This window comes from Chiloscyllium plagiosum, unplaced genomic scaffold, assembly GCF_037043375.1.
Source record: "Chiloscyllium plagiosum isolate Xiang-an unplaced genomic scaffold, Cpla_swu_hap1 HiC_scaffold_44, whole genome shotgun sequence".
Taxonomy (NCBI): domain Eukaryota; kingdom Metazoa; phylum Chordata; class Chondrichthyes; order Orectolobiformes; family Hemiscylliidae; genus Chiloscyllium; species Chiloscyllium plagiosum.
In genome coordinates, this window is record NW_028270182.1 from 18,991,620 (window position 1) to 19,012,750 (window position 21,131).

At 51.0% G+C, this 21,131-nt stretch overlaps 1 protein-coding gene across 1 annotated transcript in view; it reads right to left on the minus strand.

Annotated features, from left to right (window-relative positions):
* LOC122545378 (phospholipase D1-like) overlaps nucleotides 1-17,265 on the minus strand; it is a 70,343-nt gene extending 53,078 nt beyond the window's left edge. Inside the window, exons 1-4 of the mRNA XM_087982728.1 lie at nucleotides 17,249-17,265; nucleotides 16,927-17,015; nucleotides 8,125-8,238; nucleotides 3,453-3,587 (exon numbers count right to left, since the gene is read on the minus strand). Of these exons, the coding sequence (XP_087838854.1) occupies nucleotides 3,453-3,587; nucleotides 8,125-8,238; nucleotides 16,927-16,990 (313 nt within the window). The 5' untranslated portion in view covers nucleotides 16,991-17,015; nucleotides 17,249-17,265. The remainder of the gene's footprint in view (nucleotides 1-3,452; nucleotides 3,588-8,124; nucleotides 8,239-16,926; nucleotides 17,016-17,248) is intronic.
* Between the last annotated feature and the right edge of the window lie 3,866 nt (nucleotides 17,266-21,131).

Below are 21,131 nucleotides of genomic sequence, written 5' to 3' on the forward strand. Positions count from 1 at the left end.
GGTAATGGGTCTGGGTGGGTTACTCTTTGGAGGGTCGGTGTGGACTTGTTGGGCTGAAGGCCTGTTTCCATACTGTAGGGAATCTAATCGACATTTGCACACTCAAGTAGATGAGAAATGGGCAGAGATTCATCAAATTGTTTTTCCAGTAGGTGCTGCGAGTGGTGCATGAACAACCACTTGGAGGTCATTTCAGAGTGAAGAAAACACAGGCTAAAGCACAAAGACATTTTTACTGGCCTGGACTACACAAAGGTGTAGTTGAATTTTGTCAGATGTTTCATACATGTCAGCTAATTGGAAAAACACAGGTAGTAATAAAACCTGCACCTTTAGTACCTATTCCAGCATTTGAGGAACCTTTCACAAGAGTCTTTATTGATTGCATAGGTCCCCTACCTCAAACAAAACATGGGAATAAGTATTTATAAACAATAACGGATGTGTCGACTAGATTTCCAAAAGCAATCCCATTACGCCATATCACAACTAAAAGCGTTGTGGAAGAATTACTTAATTTTTTACTAGATGCGGGCTACCAATCAGATCAAGGATCAAACTTCACATCCAAACTATTCAAGGAGGTTATGGATAATCTGGGAATAAAGCAATTCAAATCTACTGCGTACCATCCGGAATCAGGGAGTGCTAGAAAGATAACAGCAAGCACTGAAGACCATATTGAGGGCTTATGATCGGGATTATCCAGATGATTGGGATAAGGAAGTTCCATTTGTACTTCTGGCGATCAGAGATGCACCAAATGAATTGACCAAATTCAGTCCATTTGAATTAATTTTTGGGCATGAAGTTCAAGGACCATTAAAAATGATTGAGGAGAAATTAATAAGTCAGAATTCGGAGACCACCCATTTGGACTATGTGTCAAATTTTAGAGAACGATTAAATAGAGCTGGACAGCATTTAAAAGTATCACAGCATTAAATGAAACAAGCAGCGGATAAGAAATTTGCAATTTTTCAATTGGGGAAAAGGTATGGGTGTTACTTCTAGTAATAGGTGAGCTTGAAAAGCAAGGTTTCGTGAACCTTATCAAATCGAGAGAAAATTGAGTGAGATGAACTACTTGATAAGGACTCCCGACAGGAAGAAATCTCACAGAGTGTGTCATGTGAATATGCTCAAAAGGTATTTTGACAAGGAAGGAAAGCAAGAGGATACGGTGTTCATCATTACAGCACAGAGTGAAGAACCAAGTTCAGAGGATTCTGAATTGGACGTTCCTCAAAACAAATTGGACAATGAGGAAGTTGTCAAAAATTGGGATAAATTATTGAATTACCACAAGAAAATTGAAATGACCTGAAAGAGTTATTACCATCACGTGGGGAGATGTGTGGAAACAAACTGGGAAGTAGTAACCTAATTGTGCATGATGTAGATACAGGCGACGCTGTTCCAATTAAGCAACATCCTTATAGGCAAAACCCTCTAAAGTTGGCACAAGTTCAGAAGGAGATAGAGCGCATGCTCCAAGATGACATAATCAAAGTGTGTTACAGTGACTGGAGCTCACTCATAGTCATGGTGCCAAAACTAGATGGTATCCAATGGTTATGTGTGGGCTCTCGCAAAGTCAGTGCCGTTACAAAGACTGATGCATATCCAATTCTATGATTGGAGGACTGTGTCAAAAAAGTGGGACAAGCAACTTACTAAATTGGACTTGCTCAGAGGCAAGTACCTCTGTCAGAGAGAGCACAGGTAATTTTGGCTTTCGTCACGCCAAATGGACTATATCAGTTCAAAGTCATGTCATTTGGAATGAAAAGTACTCCAGCCACATTTCAGAGACTGACCAATAAGGTCATTGCCAGATTACTCAACTGTGTGGTATATATTGATGACCTGGTGATTTCAAGTCACTCGTGGAAGGTACATTTACAGGATTTATCGGACTTGTTCGATTGACTTCGGAAGGCAGGCTTGGTGGGAAACCTGGCCAAAACCCAAGTCACCTTCCTGGGCCATGAGATTGGACATGGACAAATAGCCCCAGGAGATGCAAAAATGAAAGTAATTGGAGAATTTTGATGAAAAAAAAGCAGTACTACGGTTCTGGGGTCGAGTGGATCTTACCGAAAGTTTGTACCGAACTTTAGCAGTGTGGCTGCTCCAATCACCGAATTGTTAAAAAAAAAGGACAGAAGTTTCAGTGGACAATGGACTGTCAAGAGGCACTTAACAGCCTAAAAACTGTGTTAACCAGTTCCCCAGTATTAGCCACACTGGATTACACAAAGCCTTTCAAGGTGGCTATCGATGCCAGTGATGTGGATGTGTCGGTGCAGTGCTCCTGCAGGAGGATGATAAAGGGACAGAAAGACCCATCAGATATTTTTCCAGGAAGTTGAACGTCCATCAACAGATTTATCCAACAGTGGAGAAAGAGACTTTAATCTTGGAGCTAGCATTACAACATTTCAGTGTCGATATTACCAGCAATGCATCTGAGACAATCATATACACTGATCATAACCCATTGACATTTGTGGAAAAACTTAAGGACAAAAATGTCAGACTGTTTAGATGGAGCTTGTTGTTGTTTGACAATTGTGTATGTAGCAGGTCGGGATAACGTGATCGCCAGTGTGTTATCGAGACTCAAATGAGATCCAGGGGCATTTTGGTGGCAGGTGTGCCATGGCCTGAATTCACATCTGGTTGTGTGTGTTTGCATGTTTATATGTAGTTTAGTGTTTATGTGTGTTTAGACTACAAACTGGGTTTTTGAAGGGTTAAAAATGAAGGCATCTTTTGGTATTGATTGTTCATTTTTTTTTAAGAGGGGAGGTGTCACAAAACTAGTGCCTTTTTTTTGCTAAAAGCTGTTCCTTGGCTCAAGGAGACTCTGTCCTTGAATTTTTTCAGAGGGTTAATAAACCAGGCCGAGCTCCAATCAGTATGGTCTGGTACAGGGATGAAAAGGATTTTGAGAGGCCTTTTGTTTATATACAAACAGACGAGACTTCAGACCAAAGTGGTCATGTTTAGGAAGTGCTGAAAATGTGTTGCTGGAAAAGCGCAGCAGGTCAGGCAGCATCCAAGGAGCAGGAGAATCGACGTTTCAGGCATGAGCCCTTCTTCAGACCTGCTGTGCTTTTCCAGCACCACACTGATCTCCAGCATCTGCAGTGCCCACTACTGCCTGTACTGCTCTATGTTCGAATCAGAGTCAACGTTTAAACCAATCAGCCCCTTGTTGCGTGAATCGTTGTGGCCTGTTGGAATTTGGCCTCATGTTCTGCTCCTGAAGAGCACAGAATATGAAGGCTCAGTAAGTCTGTTCCCTCCTAAACTGGTGTGTCCAACCCTGTTTGGATATACAGGCCGAGTAAACCCATAGGGAGCCAAGGCTTCCCTTTGCGGATTGTTGCAGTGGTTTCTGCTGTTCGAGGGAGAAACACAGGCCACCCCTTCCAGCCTCTTACCGATGATGACTTGCCGATCGTCAGCAATCAGCATCTTACTGTGGATATAAATGAGCTCCGACACTGGGCTGTTGTTGAGTTCTCCGTGAGTCCTCAGTCCACTGAACGAGATGTAGTTCACCCACTCATCCCCCACTGGAAAGGAAGGAGGAGATCAGATCAGGTTCCACTAACTTGGGAGATTCCGAAGGCACAGCCCAGGGCCTTTTGACGCTGCTTTCCCACCTCCTGTGCACAGAAGATCTCAAGAACAGGAAATGCTGTCATTCATTATTTCTGGTGATGTCGGTTGAGGATAAACTGATTCCAGGCTAATGGGACACAACACCTTCGGGTCATTTTGTTCCATTCAGCTCCCTGGCACTTCAACAGGAAGGAATGGAGGGGTTGCTGGGTAATAGGTACTTGGTTTGTCCAGAGGTGCAGGAGGAGCCATTCAGCCCTTCACGCCTGTTCTATCATTCAATTCAATCACAGAATCTGCAACTTAACGGGCCACCAATCTCCTACTGCTCCATTGGCCCCTTAATATCCTTACCCAGCAGAAATCTTTTCCATCTTGGCTTTGAAATCATCAATCAATGGTCATTCTCAGCTTATTTCTTGGACACTCAGATCTCCCTCCATCTCAGAGATCTGCAACCTCTCAACATTTAGATAATATGCTTCATTTTTTTAAATTCTTCCAGCCAAAGTGAACAATTTCACAACTAATACTCTATTGGCCAGACCTTTACCCACATCCTGAACTGACCCATGTCCTTTTGTAACCTCCTGATGACCGTCTCCACCAATCGCCAGTGCATTTAGCAAGCAGCCCCTTTCATCCCTTCCCCCAAGTCATTGACATAACTTTGTAAACAGTTGGGGGCCCCAGCACTGATCCCTGAGGCAAACCACTTGTTCCATCTGGCCAACCGGAAAGTGATTCAATCCTGCCTGATCTCAGTTTCCTGTTAGCTGGGGAATCACCCATCTATGTCAGTATGTGACCCACCAGACACACGTAAGAGGGGAAAGTTTGTGAAGCTCAGGAAGGAAAAGGGAATAAACAGAGATCGCAGTTGTCAGTGGGAGGGGAGAGATGCAGGCTTTTCTCAGCCTGAAGAGATTCTAAAGGCACTCGTTTAAGGTTCTGACCATTTTCTAATCCATGGGGGCGTAGATTTTGGGGAAATTCATGAGGATTTACACAATCACAGAACATAACCACTGAGAAAATGGAAAATTTCAAAATTAACAATAACAGATTTTCATGGGACCAAGTCACTTCAGTTGATATAATTCAAATAAATTAATTCACAGAATGATATAGCGCAGACAGAGGCCAGTCATTCCACTCGGCTCCAGATTGACTTGAACAGCAGCCCACCCCACATTTCCCTCTGTCCCGGCCAATTCCATTCTCTCCAAGTATTTATCCAACTCCTTTTCGAAGATCATTATTGATCGCAGGGCTCTGGGGAGATCGCACATTGAGTATTGTGCACAGTGTCGGTCCCTTATTTAAAGAAAGCTGGAAATGCATTGGAAACAGTTCAGGGAAGGTTTACTCGACAAATCCCTGGAATAGGTGGTTTGTCTGATGAGGACGAGAAGATACAGGAGCAGAAATTAGGCCATTCAGCCCATTGAATCAGCTGCATCAGTGAATCATGGCTGAGAGGTTTCTCAACCCACTCTCTCGATATCCTTCAAACCAGAGGTTCCTGATTATCACACAATCTCAGTCGTCAATATGCCTGGCCACGCTAAGTAGAGCAGGGAGGTGCAAGCAAGGTGGGTTAGCCGTGGGGAAAAAGCAGGGACAGGGTTAGGTGTGGACTTGATGGGCTGAATGGCCTGCTCCCACACTGTAGGGATTCTCGAGGAGGGGTTGGACCGGCCTTGGCTTGTATCCTCTGGAATTTGGAAGAACCTGAGGGGAATTGTTGAGAACGTGTTGGGTCCTGACAAGGCAGGTGTGGGGCGGACACTGCTTCATATAGAACAATCTGGAACCAGGGAGCGTCCACTTCAGACGAAGATGAGAATTGTTTTCTGAGGGCTGGGGGTCTGTTGACTCTCTTCTGGAAAAGGCAATGGAAGCCGTCCTTGATCATGTTTAAGGTGGAGCTGGAGAGAGTCTTGTCACACTGAGGGGGTGAAAGGTTATCCGGGATGGCAGGGAAGGTGGATTCCAGGTTACAGTCGGAGCAGTGATGACCTTATTTAGTACCGGAGCTAGCTCGAGGGGCTGAATGGCCTCCTCCTGCTTGTTGTTTATATTTGCATCATCTGTATCCACGGCTCACAGACACTCTCTAACGGACAGTTATGGATCCAAACTCCTCGCTACGTTGATAAAAAAGATTTGCACAGAGCAAAGATAGAGAATGGCAGAACAGGTTTGAGGGGCTGAATGGCCTCTTTCTGTTTCTGTCTTCTATTTGGATAGATTTCAGGATGTGCAATAGATTACATTAGATTAGATTACCTACAGCGTGGAAACAGGCCCTTCAGCCCAACAAGTCCACACCGACCCTCCGAAGAGCAACCCACCCAGACCCATTCCCCTACATTTACCCCTTCCCCTAACACTACGGGCAATTTAACATGGCCGGTTCACCTGACCTGCACATTTTTGGACTGTGGAAGGAGACTGGAGCACCCAGAGGAAACCCACACAGACACGGGGAGAATGTGCAAACTTCACACAGTCAGTCGCCTGAGGCGGGAATTGAACCCGGGTCTCTGGCGCTGTGAGGCAGCAGTGCCAACCACTGTGCCACCGTGCCGCTCAAATAAAGCAGCTACAGCACAGGGAGGACAGCACTCTCTGGAAATGGTATTATCCTAAGTGTCATTAATACAGTCAGTGAGATCGACAACGCAGGAAGAGACCTCGTGGCTCAGTGGTTAGCACTGCTGCCTCACAGCACCAGGGTCCTGAGTTCAGTCCCACTCTCGGGCGACTGTATGTGGGGACATTCTCCCCGTGTCTGTGTGGGTTTCCTCCGGGTGCTCCGGTTTCCTCCACACTCCAAACCTGTGCACATTTGGTGGATTGGCCGTGCTAAATTGCTCGTGGTGTGCAGTTTAGGCACGGGAAATGCAGGCTTACGCAGGGATGGGGGAGGGTGTGGGTCTGGGTAGGATGCTGTTCGGAGGGTCGGTGTGGACTGAATTCTAGGGCCCATCAACCCAGCACATCCATCACCAACCCACCTTGTTATTCCAATAACTTGGTCCGTAGCTTTATGCGCCTTGAGTGCAAGTCCACCTCAGAATATTTCGGAAAGGCTATGAGGGTTTCAGCCTCTACCTCCCGCACAGACATTGAGTTCCACATTCCCACCATCCTCTGGGTGAAGAATCTTTCCTCAGATCTCATAAACTACAGAAGGTTGGTCTGCAGATACAAAGAGTAACTCAGAAGGCAAACGGAACTTTGTCCTGCCTTGCTGTGGGGGTTGAGTCTAAAAGCAGGGAGGTTATGTTGCAGCTGTACCAGGTGCTGGTGAGGCCACACCTGGAGTACGGTGTGCAGTTGGGGTCTCCTTACCTGAGAAAGGATGGACTGGCACTGGAGGGGGTGCAGAGGAGGTTCAAGGGGTTGGTTCCAGAGTTGAGGGGGTTGGCTTATGAGGAGAGACCGATAGACTGGGATTATATTGACTGGAATTCAGTCGAATGAGGGGGATCCTGGAGAAACACATAAAATTATGATGGGAGTATGTAAGATAATAGTAGAGAGGATGTTTCCACTGGCGGGTGAGACGAGGACAAAAGGGCAGAGCCTCAAGGTTAGAGGGAGCAGGTTTCGGACTGAATTGAGGAGGAATTTCTTCACCCAGAGGGTTGTGAACCTGTGGAACTCCGCGCCCAGGGAAGTGGTTGACACGACTTCAGTAAACGCTTTTAAAGCTAAAGGTCGCTGTTTTGAAAAACAGAGGGATTTCGGGATACAGCGAGAGCCTGGGTCAGTGGAGCTGAGGGCACACAAAGATGGGACATGATTAAATGATGGAACAGGCTCGCAGGGGGCGGACGGCCTACTCCAACTCCTCGACCTTATGTTCTCCACTAAACCTCCTGCCCTTCACCACACGTTTAGGCCCCTGGTCACTGATCCCCCCCTTCCCCAATCAGGGGGATACGTTTCTTCCTATCTCTGCCCCTCAGTTTGTTCCATCACCATCACGTCCCTTCTCAATCTCCACCACCCAAAGGGATACAGCCCCAGTCTGTCCAATCTCCCTTCATAACTGAGACTCTCCAGCAAAGGCAACATCCTGATCCACCTTCTCTGAACCTTCTCCAGTGCCTTTACATCCCTCCCACGATGTGGATTCCAGAACGGCACACAGCTCTGGTCTAACTAACTATATAGGCAGCTCCATCAGAATCTCCTTCCTGCACTCAACTAATAAACCTCTCGGGACCCTGCCTTGATCCATCAGTGCTCCCTGTCTAATGGATACACTAACTGCCTACGGTTCGGCAACACAGAAGTGAGGAGGATTATCGCTCCTCCTCCGATTCTAGATCGGATCCTGCCTGATTCCGGATTGATACTGTTCCAATTCCGGATGGATACCCTCCCAATTTGGATCAAAGCCACCCTGATTCCGGATTAAAACTATTCCGACTCTGGGATGTTACCGCTCTGATCCTGGTCGGTGTGGGTTACCTGAACGTGAAGTGCAGGATAGTCTGAATGGAATTCCCACCTCCGGTCGACACATCTCCCTGGAAGCCGGGTAACAGCGGAATGACAATGTATACACGGTATGTCCTCTTTGCACTGCAGACATTGGAGTAGGAGAGGAATGAGAGTCATTCTGAGGGAGGGGGTAAACTCAATTCAATCAGACTCCAAAATCACGAGATGAGCGCAGGGCCGTGGGCCCTCCCTGTTTGACCAGTCCCATTCACACTGGGGTAGCTGTATCCACTGGAAATGCTCTTTCACTGCTTTTCACTGATGTGGACAGAGCTGCTCAAGGATTTACTGCCCGTCCCTAGTTGCCCCCTGAGAAGGTGGTGGTGAGCTGCTTCTCGAGCTGCTGCAGTCCATGTGCTGTGGGTAGACCCACAGCGTTCCCACAGGGAGGGAGGGAGACCCAGTGACACTTCAGGAGCAGCAATATTCCCAAGTCAGGATGGGGAGTGGCTTCTCAGGGATAAGGCAGTGTCCCCATGTATCTGCTGCCCGTGTCCTTCTGGATGGTCATGGCCCTGGGTTTGGAAGGTGCTGTCGAAGGAGCTGTGATGAATCTCTGCAGTGGTGGGGGTGTCTGAGGTGGGGGGGGTGGAGTCTGAGGTGGGGGGGAGTCTGAGGTGGGGGCGGAGTCTGAGGTGGGGGGAGTCTGAGGTGGGGGCGGCGTCTGAGGTGGGGGGGAGTCTGAGGTTGGGGCGGAGTCTGAGGTAGGGGGAGATTGAGGTGGGGGAAATTTGAGGTGGGGCGGGAGTTTGAGTTTGGGGGGAGTTTGAGATGTGGGGAGTTGAGGTGGGAGGGGAGTTTGAGGTGGGAGGGGAGTTTGAGATGGGGGAGTTTGAGATGGGGGAGTTTGAGGTGGGGGGAAGTTTGAGATGGGGGAGTTTGAGGTGGGGGGAGTTTGACATGGGGGGGAGTTTGACATGGGGGGAGTTTGAGATGGGGGGAGTTTGAGGTGGGGGGAAGTTTGAGATGGGGGAGTTTGAGGTGGGGGGAGTTTGAGATTGGGGGAGTTTGAGGTGGAGGGGTGTTTGAGATGGGTGAGTTTGAGGTGGGGTAAGTTTGAGATGGGTGAGTTTGAGGTGGGGGGAAGTTTGAGATGGGGGGAGTTTGAGGTGGGGGAGAGTTTGAGATGGGGGGAGTTTGAGATGGGGGAAGTTTGAGATGGGGGAGTTTGAGATGGGGGGAGTTTGAGGTGGGGGGGAGTTTGAGGTGGGGGGGAGTTTGAGATGGGGGGAGTTTGAGGTGGGGGGAAGTTTGATATGGGGGGAGTTTGAGATGGCGGAGTTTGAGATGAGGGGAGTTTGAGGTGGGGGGAGTTTGAGATGGGTGAGTTTGAGGTGGGGTAAGTTTGAGATGGGTGAGTTTGAGATGGGGGAAGTTTGAGGTGGGGGGGAGTTTGAGATGGGGGGAGTTTGAGGTGGGGGGAGTTTGAGATGGGGGGAGTTTGAAGTGGGGGAAGTTTGAGATGGGGGAAGTTTGAGGTGGGGGGGAGTTTGAGATGGGGGAGTTTGAGGTGGGGGAAAGTTTGATATGGGGGGAGTTTGAGATGGGGGGAGCTTGAGATGAGGGGAGTTTGAGGTGGGGGAAGTTTGAGATGAGGGGAGTTTGAGGTGGGGGGAGTTTGAGGTGGGGGGAGTTTGAGATGAGGTGAGTTTGAGGTGGGGGAGGGAGTTTGAGGTGGGGGGAGTTTGAGATGAGAGGAGTTTGAGGTTGGGGAGGGAGTTTGAGGTGGGGGGAGTTTGTGGTGGGGGGAGTTTGAGGTTGGGGGGGAGTTTGAGATGGGGGGAGTTTGAGGTGGGGGGAAGTTTGAGATGGGGGAGTTTGAGATGGGGGAGTTTGAGGTGGAGGGGTGTTTGAGATGGGTGAGTTTGAGGTGGGGGAGAGTTTGAGATGGGGGGAGTTTGAGATGGGGGAAGTTTGAGATGGGGGAGTTTGAGATGGGGGGAGTTTGAGGTGGGGGGGAGTTTGAGGTGGGGGGGAGTTTGAGATGGGGGGAGTTTGAGGTGGGGGGAAGTTTGATATGGGGGGAGTTTGAGATGGCGGAGTTTGAGATGAGGGGAGTTTGAGGTGGGGGGAGTTTGAGATGGGTGAGTTTGAGGTGGGGTAAGTTTGAGATGGGTGAGTTTGAGATGGGGGAAGTTTGAGGTGGGGGGAGTTTGAGATGGGGGAGTTTGAGGTGGGGGGAGTTTGAGATGGGGGGAGTTTGAAGTGGGGGAAGTTTGAGATGGGGGAAGTTTGAGGTGGGGGGGAGTTTGAGATGGGGGAGTTTGAGGTGGGGGAAAGTTTGATATGGGGGGAGTTTGAGATGGGGGGAGCTTGAGATGAGGGGAGTTTGAGGTGGGGGAAGTTTGAGATGAGGGGAGTTTGAGGTGGGGGGAGTTTGAGATGAGGTGAGTTTGAGGTGGGGGAGGGAGTTTGAGGTGGGGGGAGTTTGAGATGAGAGGAGTTTGAGGTTGGGGAGGGAGTTTGAGGTGGGGGGAGTTTGTGGTGGGGGGAGTTTGAGGTTGGGGGGGAGTTTGAGATGGGGGGAGTTTGAGGTGGGGGGAAGTTTGAGATGGGGGAGTTTGAGATGGGGGAGTTTGAGGTGGGGAGAGTTTGAGGTGGGGGGGAGTTTGAGGTGGGGGGAGTTTGAGGTGGGGGGAGTTTGAGATGGGGGGAGTTTGAGGTGGGGGGAGTTTGAGATGGGGGGAGTTTGAGGTGGGGGAGTTTGAGGTGGGGGGAGTTTGAGGTGGAGGGAGTTTGAGATGGGGGAGTTTGAGGTGGGGGGAGTTTGAGGTGGGGGAGTTTGAGGTGGGGGGAGTTTGAGGTGGGGGAGGAGTTTGAGGTGGGGGAGGAGTTTGAGGTGGGGGGAGTTTGAGGTGGGGGGGAATTGGAGGAGGACAGAGATCTCAGAGGTTTCTGGGGGATGGAGGAGGATCCAGAGATAGGGAGGAGGAGTAGGGGATGGAGGGGTTACAGAGAGAGTGAGGGGGGTCTAGGGGGCTGGAGGAGGTTACAGAGATAGGGCGGGGTGTAGAGGCTGGAGGGGGTTACAGAGATGGGGAGGGGTGTAGGGGCTGGAGGGGGTTACAGAGATGGGGAGGGGTCTAGGGGCTGGAGTGGGTTACAGAGATAGGGAGGGGGTGCAGGGGCTGGAGGAGGTTACAGAGACAGGGAAGGGTGTAGGGGCTGGAGGAGGTTACAAAGATAGGGAGGGGGTGTAGGGGCTGGAGGGGGTTACAGAGATGGGGAGGGGTGTAGGGGCTGGAGTAGGTTACAAAGATAGGGAGGGGGTGTAGGGGCTGGAGTGGGTTACAGAGATAGGGAGGGGTGTAGGGGCTGGAGGAGGTTACAGAGACAGGGAAGGGTGTAGGGGCTGGAGGAGGTTACAAAGATAGGGAGGGGGTGTAGGGGCTGGAGGGGGTTACAGAGATGGGGAGGGGTGTAGGGGCTGGAGTAGGTTACAGAGATAGGGAGGGGGTGTAGGGGCTGGAGGAGGTTACAGAGATAGGGAGGGGTGTAGGGGATGGAGGAGAGTACAGAGATAGGGAGGGGATGTAGGGGCTGGAGGAGGTTACAGAGATAGGGAGGGATGTAGGGGCTGGAGGAGGTTACAGAGATAGGGAGGGGGTGTAGGGGCTGGAGGACGTAACAGAGATTGGGAGGGGGTGTAGGGGCTGGAGGAGGTTACAGAGATATGGAGGGGGTGTAGGGGATGGAGGAGGTTACAGAGATAGGGAAGGGGTGTAGGGGCTGGAGGAGGTTACAGAGATAGGGAAGAGTGTAGGGGCTGGAGGAGGTTACAGAGATAGGGAGGGGTTGTAGGGGCTGGAGGAGGTTAGAGAGATAGGGAGAGGGTGTAGGGGCCGGAGGAGGTGACAGAGATAGGGAGGGGTTTAGGGGCTGGAGGGTGTTACAGAAACAGGTAGGGGTGTCGGGGACTGGAGGAGGTTACAGAGATAGGGAGGGAGAGTAGGGGCTGGAGGGGGTTACAGAGATGGGGGGGTGTAGGGGCTCGAGGAGATTACATAGATAGGGTGGGGTGTAGGGGCTGGAGGGGGTTACAGAGATAGGGAGGGGGTGTAGGCTAGAGGAAGTTACAGAGACAGGGAGGGTGTAGGGGCTGGAGGAGGTTACAGAGATAGGGAGGGGTGTAGGGTCTGGAGGAGGTTACAGAGATAGGGAGCGGGTTAGGAGCTGAAGGGATTACAGAGATAGGGAGGGGTGTAGGGGCTGAAGGGCATTACAGAGATAGGGAGGGGTGTAGCAGCTGGAGGAGGTTACAGAGATAGGGAGGGGGTGTAGGGGGTGGAGGAGGTTACTGACATAGGGAGGGGTGTAGGTGCGGGAGGAGGTTGCAGAGATAGGGAGGGGGTGTGGGGGCTGGAGAAGGTCACTGAGATAGGGAGGGGGTGTCAGGGCTGGAGGAGGTTACAGAGATAGAGAGGGGGGTGTAGGGGCTGGGGGAGGTTAGGAGTTAGGGTGGGAGTGTCAGGGCTGGAGGAGGTTACAGAGATAGGGAGGGGGTGTAGGGGCTGAAGGAGGTTACAAAGAGAGGGAGGGGATGTAGGGGCTGAAGGGGGTTACAGAAACAGGTCGGGGAGTAGGGGGCTGGAGGAGTTTACAGAGATAGGGAGGGAGTGTAGGGGCTGGAGGGGGTTACAGAGATAGAGAGGGGGTGTAGGGGCTGAAGGGGGTTACAGAGATAGGGAGGGGGTATAGGGGCTGAAGGGGGTTACAGAGATAGGGATGGATGCAGGGGGCTGGAGAAGGTTACAGTGATCTGGAGGGATGTAGGGGCTGGAGAAGGTTACAGAGATAGGGAGGGGGTGTAGGGGCTGCAGGGGGTTACAGAGACAGGGAGGGGTGTAGGAGGCTGGAGGATGTTACAGAGACAGCTAGAGGGTAGGGTCTGGAGGAGGTTACAGAGATAGGGAGGGGTGTAGGGGCTGGAGGGTGTTACAGAAACAGGGAGGGGTGTAGGGGGCTTGAGGCGGTTACAGAGATAGGAAGGGAGTGTAGGGGCTGGAGCAGGTTACAGAGATAGGGAGGGGGTGTAGCGGCTGGAGGAGATGACAGGTGTAGGGAGGGATGTTGGGACTGGAGGGGATTACAGAGATAGGGAGGGGGTGTAGTTGGCTGGAGGAGGTTACAGAGATGGGGGGGTGTAAGGGCTGGAGGAGGTCCCAGAGATAGGGAGGGGTGAGGGGCTGGAGGGGGTTACAGAGATGGGGTGGAGTGTTGGGGGTGGAGGGCGTTACAGAGATAGGGAGGGGGTGTAGAAGCTGGAGGAGGTTACAGAGTTGGGGGGCTGTAGGGGGCTGGAGGTGGTTGCAGAGATAGGGAGGGAGTGTAGTGGCTGGAGGAGGTTACAGTGATAGGGAGGGGGTGTAGGGTCTGGAGGAGGTGAGAGAGATAGGGACGGGGGTAGGGGCTGGAGGTAGTTACAGGGACAGGGAGGGGGTGTAGTTGGCTGGAGGAGGTTACAGAGATGGGGTGGAGTGTTGGGGGTGGAGGGCGTTACGGAGATAGGGAGAGGTGGAGGAGCAGGAGGAGTTTACAGAGATAGGGAGGGAGTGTAGGGGCTGGAGCAGGTTACAGAGATAGGGAGGGGGTGTAGGGGCTGGAGGGGGTTACAGAGACAGGGAGAGGTGTAGGGAGCTGGAGTAGGTTATAGAGATAGGGAGGGGGTGTAGGAGCTGGAGCAGGTTACAGAGATAGGGAGGGAGTGTAGTGGCTGAAGGTGGTTACAGAGATAGGGATGTGGTGTCGGGGCTGGAGCAGGTTACAGACATAGGGAGGGGGTGTGGGGGCTGGAGAAGGTCACTGTGATAGGGTGGGGGTGTAGGGGCTGAAGGGGGTTACTGAGATAGGGAGGGGGTGTAGGGGATGGAGGAGGTTACAGAGATAGGGCGGGTGTAGGGCCTGGAGGAGTTGGAGAGATAGAGAGGGGGTGTAGGGACTGACGGGGTTAGAGAGATAGGGAGGGGGTGTAGGGGCTGAAGGTGTTATAGAGATAGGGAGCGGTGTAGGGGCTGGAGGGGGTTACAGAGACAGGGAGGGGTACAGAGGCTGGAGGGGGTTACAGCGATAGGGAGGGATGTCGAGTCCGGAGGAAGTTACAGAGACAGGGAGGGGGTGTCAGGGCTGGAGGAGGTTACAGAGATAGGGAAGGGTTATAGGGGCTGGAGGAGGTTAGAGAGATAGGGAGGGGATGTAGGGGCTGGAGGAGGTGAGAGAGATAGGGAGAAGTGTAGGGGCTGGAGGGTGTTACAGAGACAGGGAGGGGGTTTTGGGGCTGGAGGAGGTTACAGAGATAGGGAGAGGGTGTAGGGGCTGGAAGGGGTTACAGAGATAGGGAGAGGGTGTAGGGGCTGGAGGAGGTTACAGAGATAGGGAGGGGGTGTAGGGGCTGCGGGGGTTACAGAGACAGGGAGGGGTGTAGGGGGCTGGAGGATGTTACAGAGACAGGGAGGGGGTAGGGTCTGGAGGAGGTTACAGAGATGGGGAGGGAATGAAGGGAACTGGAGGAGGTTACAGAGATAGGGAGGGGTGTAGGGGGCTGAAGGAGGTTACAGAGATAGGGATGGGTGTAGGGGGCTAGAGGAGGTTGCAGAGATAGGGACGGAGTGTAGGGGCTGGAGCAGGTTACAGAGATAGGGAAGGGGTGTAGGGGCTGGAAGGGGTTACAGAGACAGGGAGGGGTCTGGGGGCTGGCGGCGGTTACAGAGATAGGAGGGAGTGTAGGGGCTGGAGGGGGTTACAGAGATAGGGATGGGGTGTAGGGGGATGAAGGGGGTTACAGAGATAGGGAGGGGGTGTGGGGCTGAAGGGAGTTACAGAGATCGGGAGGGGGTGTAGGGGCTGGAGGAGGTTCCAGAGATGGGGTGGAGTGTTGTGGCCGGAGGGCAGTATAGAGATAGGGAGAGGTGAAGGGGCTGGAGGAGGTTACAGAGATAGGGAGGGGGTGGAGGAGCTGGAGCAGGTTGCAGAGATAGGGAGGGGGTGTGGGGCTGAAGAGAGTTACAGAGATAGGGAGATGGTGTAGGTGCTGGAGGAGGTTACAGAGATAAGGAGGGGGTGTAGGGAGTGGAGGAGGTTACAGACATAGGGAGGGGTGTAGTGGCAGGAGACGGTTACAGAGATAGGGAGCGGGTGTGGGGGCTGGAGAAGGTCACTGAGATAGGGAGAGGGTGTAGGGGATGGAGGAGGTTACAGAGATAAGGAGGGTTGTAAGGATGGAGGAGGTTACAGAGATAGGGCAGGTGTAGGGGCTGGAGGAGTTAGAGAGATAGGGAGGGGTGTAGGGGCTTGAGGAGGTTACAGAGACAGGGAGGGGTACAGAGGCTGGAGGGGGTTACAGCGATAGGGAGGGATGTCGAGGATGGCGGAGGTTACAGAGATAGGGAGGGGTGTAGGGGCAGGAGGGGGTTACAGAAACAGGCAGGGGTGTAGGGGGCTGGAGGAGGTTACAGAGATAGGGAGGGAGTGGAGTCACTGGAGGAGGTTACAGAGATAGGGACTGGTGTAGGGGGCTGCAGAGGGTTACAGAGACAGGGAGGGGTGTAGGGGGCAGGAGGATGTTACAGAGACAGGGAGGGGGTAGCGTTTGGAGGAGGTTACAGAGATAGGGAGGGAATGAAGAGAGCTGGAGGAGGTTACAGAGATAGGGAGGGGGTGTAGCGGCCGGAGGAGGTTACAGAGTTGGGGGGCTGTAGGGGGCTGGAGGTGGTTACAGAGATAGGGAGGGAGTGTAGTAGCTGGAGGAGGTTACAGTGATAGGGAGGGGGTGTAGGGGCTGGAGGGGGTTACGGAAACAGGGAGGGGTGTAGTGGGCTGGAGGAGGTTACAGAGATAGGGACGGAGTGTAGGTGCTGGAGGAGGTTACAGAGGTAAGGAGGGGGTGTAGGGACTGGCGGAGATGACAGATGTAGGGAGGGATGTTGGGATTGGAGGAGGATACAGCGATAGGGAGGGGTGTAGGGTCTGGAGGGGGTACAGAAACAGGGACGGGTGTCGGGGGCTGGAGGAGGTTACAGGGATAGGGACGGAGTATAGGGGTTGGAGCAGGTGACAGAGATAGGGAGGGGGTGTAGGGGCTGCAGGGAGTTACAGAGATAGGGAGGGTGTGTAGGGGCTGTCGGGTGTTACAGAGATAGGGAGGGGGTGTAGGGGCTGGAGGAGGTTACAGACATAGGGAGGGGGTGTAGGGGCTGGAGGGGGTTACAGAGATAGGGAGGGGGTGTAGGGGCTGGAGGAGGTTACAGAGATAGGGAGGGGGTGTAGGGGCTGGAGGGGGTTACAGAGATAGGGAGGGGGTGTAGGGGCTGGAGGGGGTTACAGAGATAGGGAGGGGGTGTAGGGGCTGGAGGAGGTTACAGAGATAGGGAGGGGGTGTAGGGGCTGGAGGAGGTAATTGGGGTTTGGGGTGAGGCGAGAAAGTAGTGACAATGTGAAACCCGACCCGTGGAAAGTTGCAGCTTCCCCGCTCAGTGAGCTCTCATTCTGAATCACTGACCTGAGATACAGAGTGAGCCAACAGCGTGGGTTCAATTCCCACACCAGCTCAGGTTACCACAAAGGACTCTCCTTCTCCACCTCTCCCCTCGCCCGAGGCATGGTGACTCTCACGGTCAAACCCCCTCCAGTCGTCTCTCTCAAACAGGAGAGCAATCCCAGAGCCCTCTGGGACTGGCGCAGCTTTCCCTGTGACATTATTCCTGAGGGAAAGCGTGCTGGATGTTGGGTATCACACATGGGAGTGGGACTGGGCATTTTCAGATGGTCCCTGACCTGTGGGCTTTGAGGATTCGCTCCACGATAACATCTCCAATCTGGTTGTAGACACTACGATCATCAGCACAGGTGATGAAGAACTGATTCTGGAAACAAAACAAGACAGCAGGGGGTCAAACACAATAAAACAGACTCACACCATGTTTGTGGGATGTGGTACACCAACACGGGGAGATCATCGAACCCCTACAGTGTGGAAACAGGCCATGTGCCTATCTCCCCCAATCCCATTTCCCAACATTTGGCCTGTAACCTTGTCCGCTATGCTGTTTCAATTGCTCATCTGAATGCTTTGGATGCCTCAGGGATTTCCACTTACCCACTACCATCCTGATAAAATAAATTCTCCTTAAATTCTCTCAAAACCTCTTGCCCTTCACCTTAAATCAGCATTCCCGGGTAACTGGCCCCTCTGTGAAAAGTCTAATTCTATCTGTGCCTGTTATAATTTTATACGCCTCTATCAGTTGCCCTCTCAGCCCCCTCTGCTGGGAGGAAGTTAACTGAGCCCACCCAGTTCCTCTTCCATCGCTGGAATGTTCCATCCCAGGCAACATCCCGGTGACCCTCTCTGCACCGTCTCCAATACAGTCACATCCTTCCTGTTATACGGCGACCGGAACTGCACACAGTGCTCCATCTGTACTCTCATTAACGTTAGGTACAGCTCCCTACTCTTGTATTCAATGCCTTGACTAATAAAGGCAAGTATCCCAGATACCTTCATAATCAGCTTAATCGACCTGTCCCACTGTTTTCAAAAATCTACGGTCATGTCCAGCAAGGCCCCTCTGTACTTTCTGGGGTTTTACTGTGGAATGTGTGCTCCCTTACCTCATTAGTCCTCCAATTTGAATCTACTCTATTTGCAGGATTAAATTCCAGCTGCCATTGTAGTGTCCATCTGTAGCCTAAATCTGTACGTCTCACACCACCAACTTGTGTGTCATCTCCAAACTTACTGAACAATCCACATACATTTGTATCCAAATCATTAATGTGCAGACAGTCATAGCGATGTACAGCACAGAAACAGACCCTTCAGTCCAACTCATCCATGCTGACCAGATATCCTAACCTAATCTAGTCCCATTTGCCACCACTTGGCCCATATCCCTTTAAACCCTTCCTATTCATATACCCATCCAGATGCCTTTTAAATGCTGTAATTGTACCAGCCACCACCACTTCCTCTGGCAGTTCATTCCATACACGCACCACCCTCTGCATGAAAAAGTTGCACCCTTAGGTCCCTTTTAAATCTTTCCCCTCTCACCCTAAACTTATGCCCTCTAGTTCTGGACTCTCTGAACCCAGGGAAAAGGCCTGGTCTATTTCGCCTATCTGTGCCCCTCATGATTTTAGAAAACTCTACAAGGTCACCCCTCAGCCTCTGATGCTCCAGGGAAAACAGCCCCAGCTTATTCAGCCTCTCCCTATAGCGCAAATCCTCCAACCCTGGCAACGTTCTTGTAAATCTTTCCTGAACCCTTTTAAGTTTCACAACATCTTTCTGAAAGGAAGGAGGCCAGAATTGCACGCAATATTCCAAGTTTCCGAACCAACATGACCTCCCAACTTCTGTACTCAGTGCTCTGACCAATAAAGGAAAGCTGACTGGATGCCTTCTTCACTATCCTATCTACCTGAGAAAACCGCTTTCAAGGAGCTATGAACCTGCACTCCAAGGTCTCTTTGTTCAGCACCCCTGCCCAGAACCTTACCATTAAGTGTATAAGTCCTGCCCTGATTTGCCTTTCCAAAATGCAGCACCTCACGTTTATCTAAATTAAATCCCATTTGCCACTCCTCAGCCCATTGGCCGACATGAGAAACATCAAATATCAAGCCTCTTTTTATCAGCATGAGGTTGTGTGAGAGAAGTGACCAAAAACTCAAGGAGGAAGGATTCAAGGAACATCTTGAAGGAGAAGAGAGAGTGAATTACAGATTCACATAAGTGTGATAGCACTTAGTGGGAGGGGCACAGATTGGTGTTTCTATGGCTACAAGTGATTCCCTGGAATGGTGTGTTGCCTCCCTGATGCCAGGATCAAGGATATCACTGAGCAGACACAGGATATTCTGCATATTTCAGCAGCAAAGGTTGAGATCTGTTTTGATCCTAATGACCATGGGCAGAAAGAGAGATGAGGTCCTGCAAAGGGAGTTCAGGAAGTTGAAAAGCAGGACCTTGAGGGTATAATCTCAGGATTGCTTCCTGTGCCACATGTCAGTGAGGCTAGGAATAGGAAGACAGTACAGTCACATAGATGGCGAAAGGGCTGATGTGGGGAGGGAGGGCTTCAGGTGTGTGGACCATTGGGAGATCATCTAGAGTAGGTGGGACACAAAAGGATGGTTTGTACCTAAACTAGAGGGGCAGCGATATTCCGACAGGGAGCTTGCTCGTGCCACTTGGGCGTGTTTAAACAAGTGTGGGCAGGGGGCTGGAACCAGAGCAGTGGCTCAGCAAGTAAAATGACCAAGGAGGAGTCTAAGACAAAGGCTATGAGACAGGGAGAGGTTACTGAATGACTGGCGCTCTGAGGTGTATTTGTTTTCATATGAGGAGTAGGACGGGTAATGAAAATTAACTTTGAGTTTGGATTAATACATGTAACTATGATGTTGTAGCTTTGAGAGTCTTTGCTGAGAGAGGTACAAGACTGGCCAGCTTAGCGTTCTGGGATATCAATGTTTTAGGTGTGATAGACATATAAAAGAGAGAGGGGAGTTGCATTATGATAAGGGAGAATATTACAGCTGTGCTGAGGGAGGACATCTTGGACGGCTCATCCAGCAAGGCCTTATGGGTAGAGCTCAGGAACAGGAAGGATGCAATCACTTTGAAGGGATTGTACTACAGGCTTCCCAACAGCCAGCAGGAGATAGAGGAATAGATATGTGGCTAGATTATGGAAAATGTGAAAACCACAGGTTTTTCTGATTTTAACTTCCTGTATATTGACTAGGACTTAGATGAGGGTTAAGTTGTTTGGTGTGTCCAGGATGGTTTTTTGAAACAATATGTGAATAGTCCAACTCAGGAAGGGGACATGTGAGACCTGGGATTGGGGAATGAGTCCGGCCAAGTGGTTGAAGTCTCAGTAGGGGAGCATTTCGGGAACAGTGACCATAATTCTGTAAGTTTTAAGTTATTTATGGATAAGGATAAGAGTAGTCCTTGGGTGAAAGTATTAAATTAGGGGATGGCGAATGAACACAGTATCGGCAAGAACTGGGGAATGTAGATTGGGGCAGCTGTTTGAGGGGAAATCCCCCACATCTGGCAAGTAGGAATCTTTTAAAGGTCAGTCAATTAGAGTTGAGGACCAACACGTTCCTGTGAAAATGGAGGATAAGACTGGTGAGATTTGGGAACTTTGGATGACAAGAGAATTTGAGAGCTGAGTCCAATAGAAAAAGGGAAGTATACACAAACTAAAGAGAGACAGAGCCCTCGAAAAATGCAAGGATAGCAGGAAAGGACTCAAACAAGGAATTTGGAGGGATAAAAGGGGCCATGACTTGCCTTTAGCAAACAGGATTAAGGAAAATCCCGAAGTGTCTTATCCATATATAAGGAGCCAGAGGGTAGTTCTGGAAAGGGTAGGTCCATTCAAGGATAAAAGAGGAAATGTAAGCATGGAGCCAGAAATGGGTGAATCCTTAACAAATACACTGCATCGGTCGTCACAAAAGGGGGAGCTTATGATGGACGGTGAGTCCAGGGAGGATTTTGTTGCTTTTCTGGGATATGTCAATTTAAAATTGGTAGTGGTGTTGGGTGTTTTGAAGAGCATTAAGGTAGACCTGATGAGATCTAACCCAGAATGCAGAGGGAGGCAGGTGAGGAACTTGCTGGGGCCCTGTATGAAATCTTTGTATCCTCTTCAGTCACAGGAGAGGTGCCTGGAGAATAGCCAATGCTGTTTAAGAAAGACAGCAGGGATAACCTGGGAAATTACAGGCAAGTCAATCTTCTGTCAGTGGTAGGGAAATTATTGGTGAATATTCTTAGGGATTAGGATTTCCTCACATTTGAAAAGCATGGACTTATTAGCGACAGGCTTTGTGTGGGGAGGATTGTGTTTCACAAACGTGTTGGGTTTTTTTGAGAAAGTGAGGAAGACGGTTGATGAGGGCAGGGCGGCTGATGTTGTCTACGTCGATGTTAGCGGGCCCTTTGACAAGGCCCT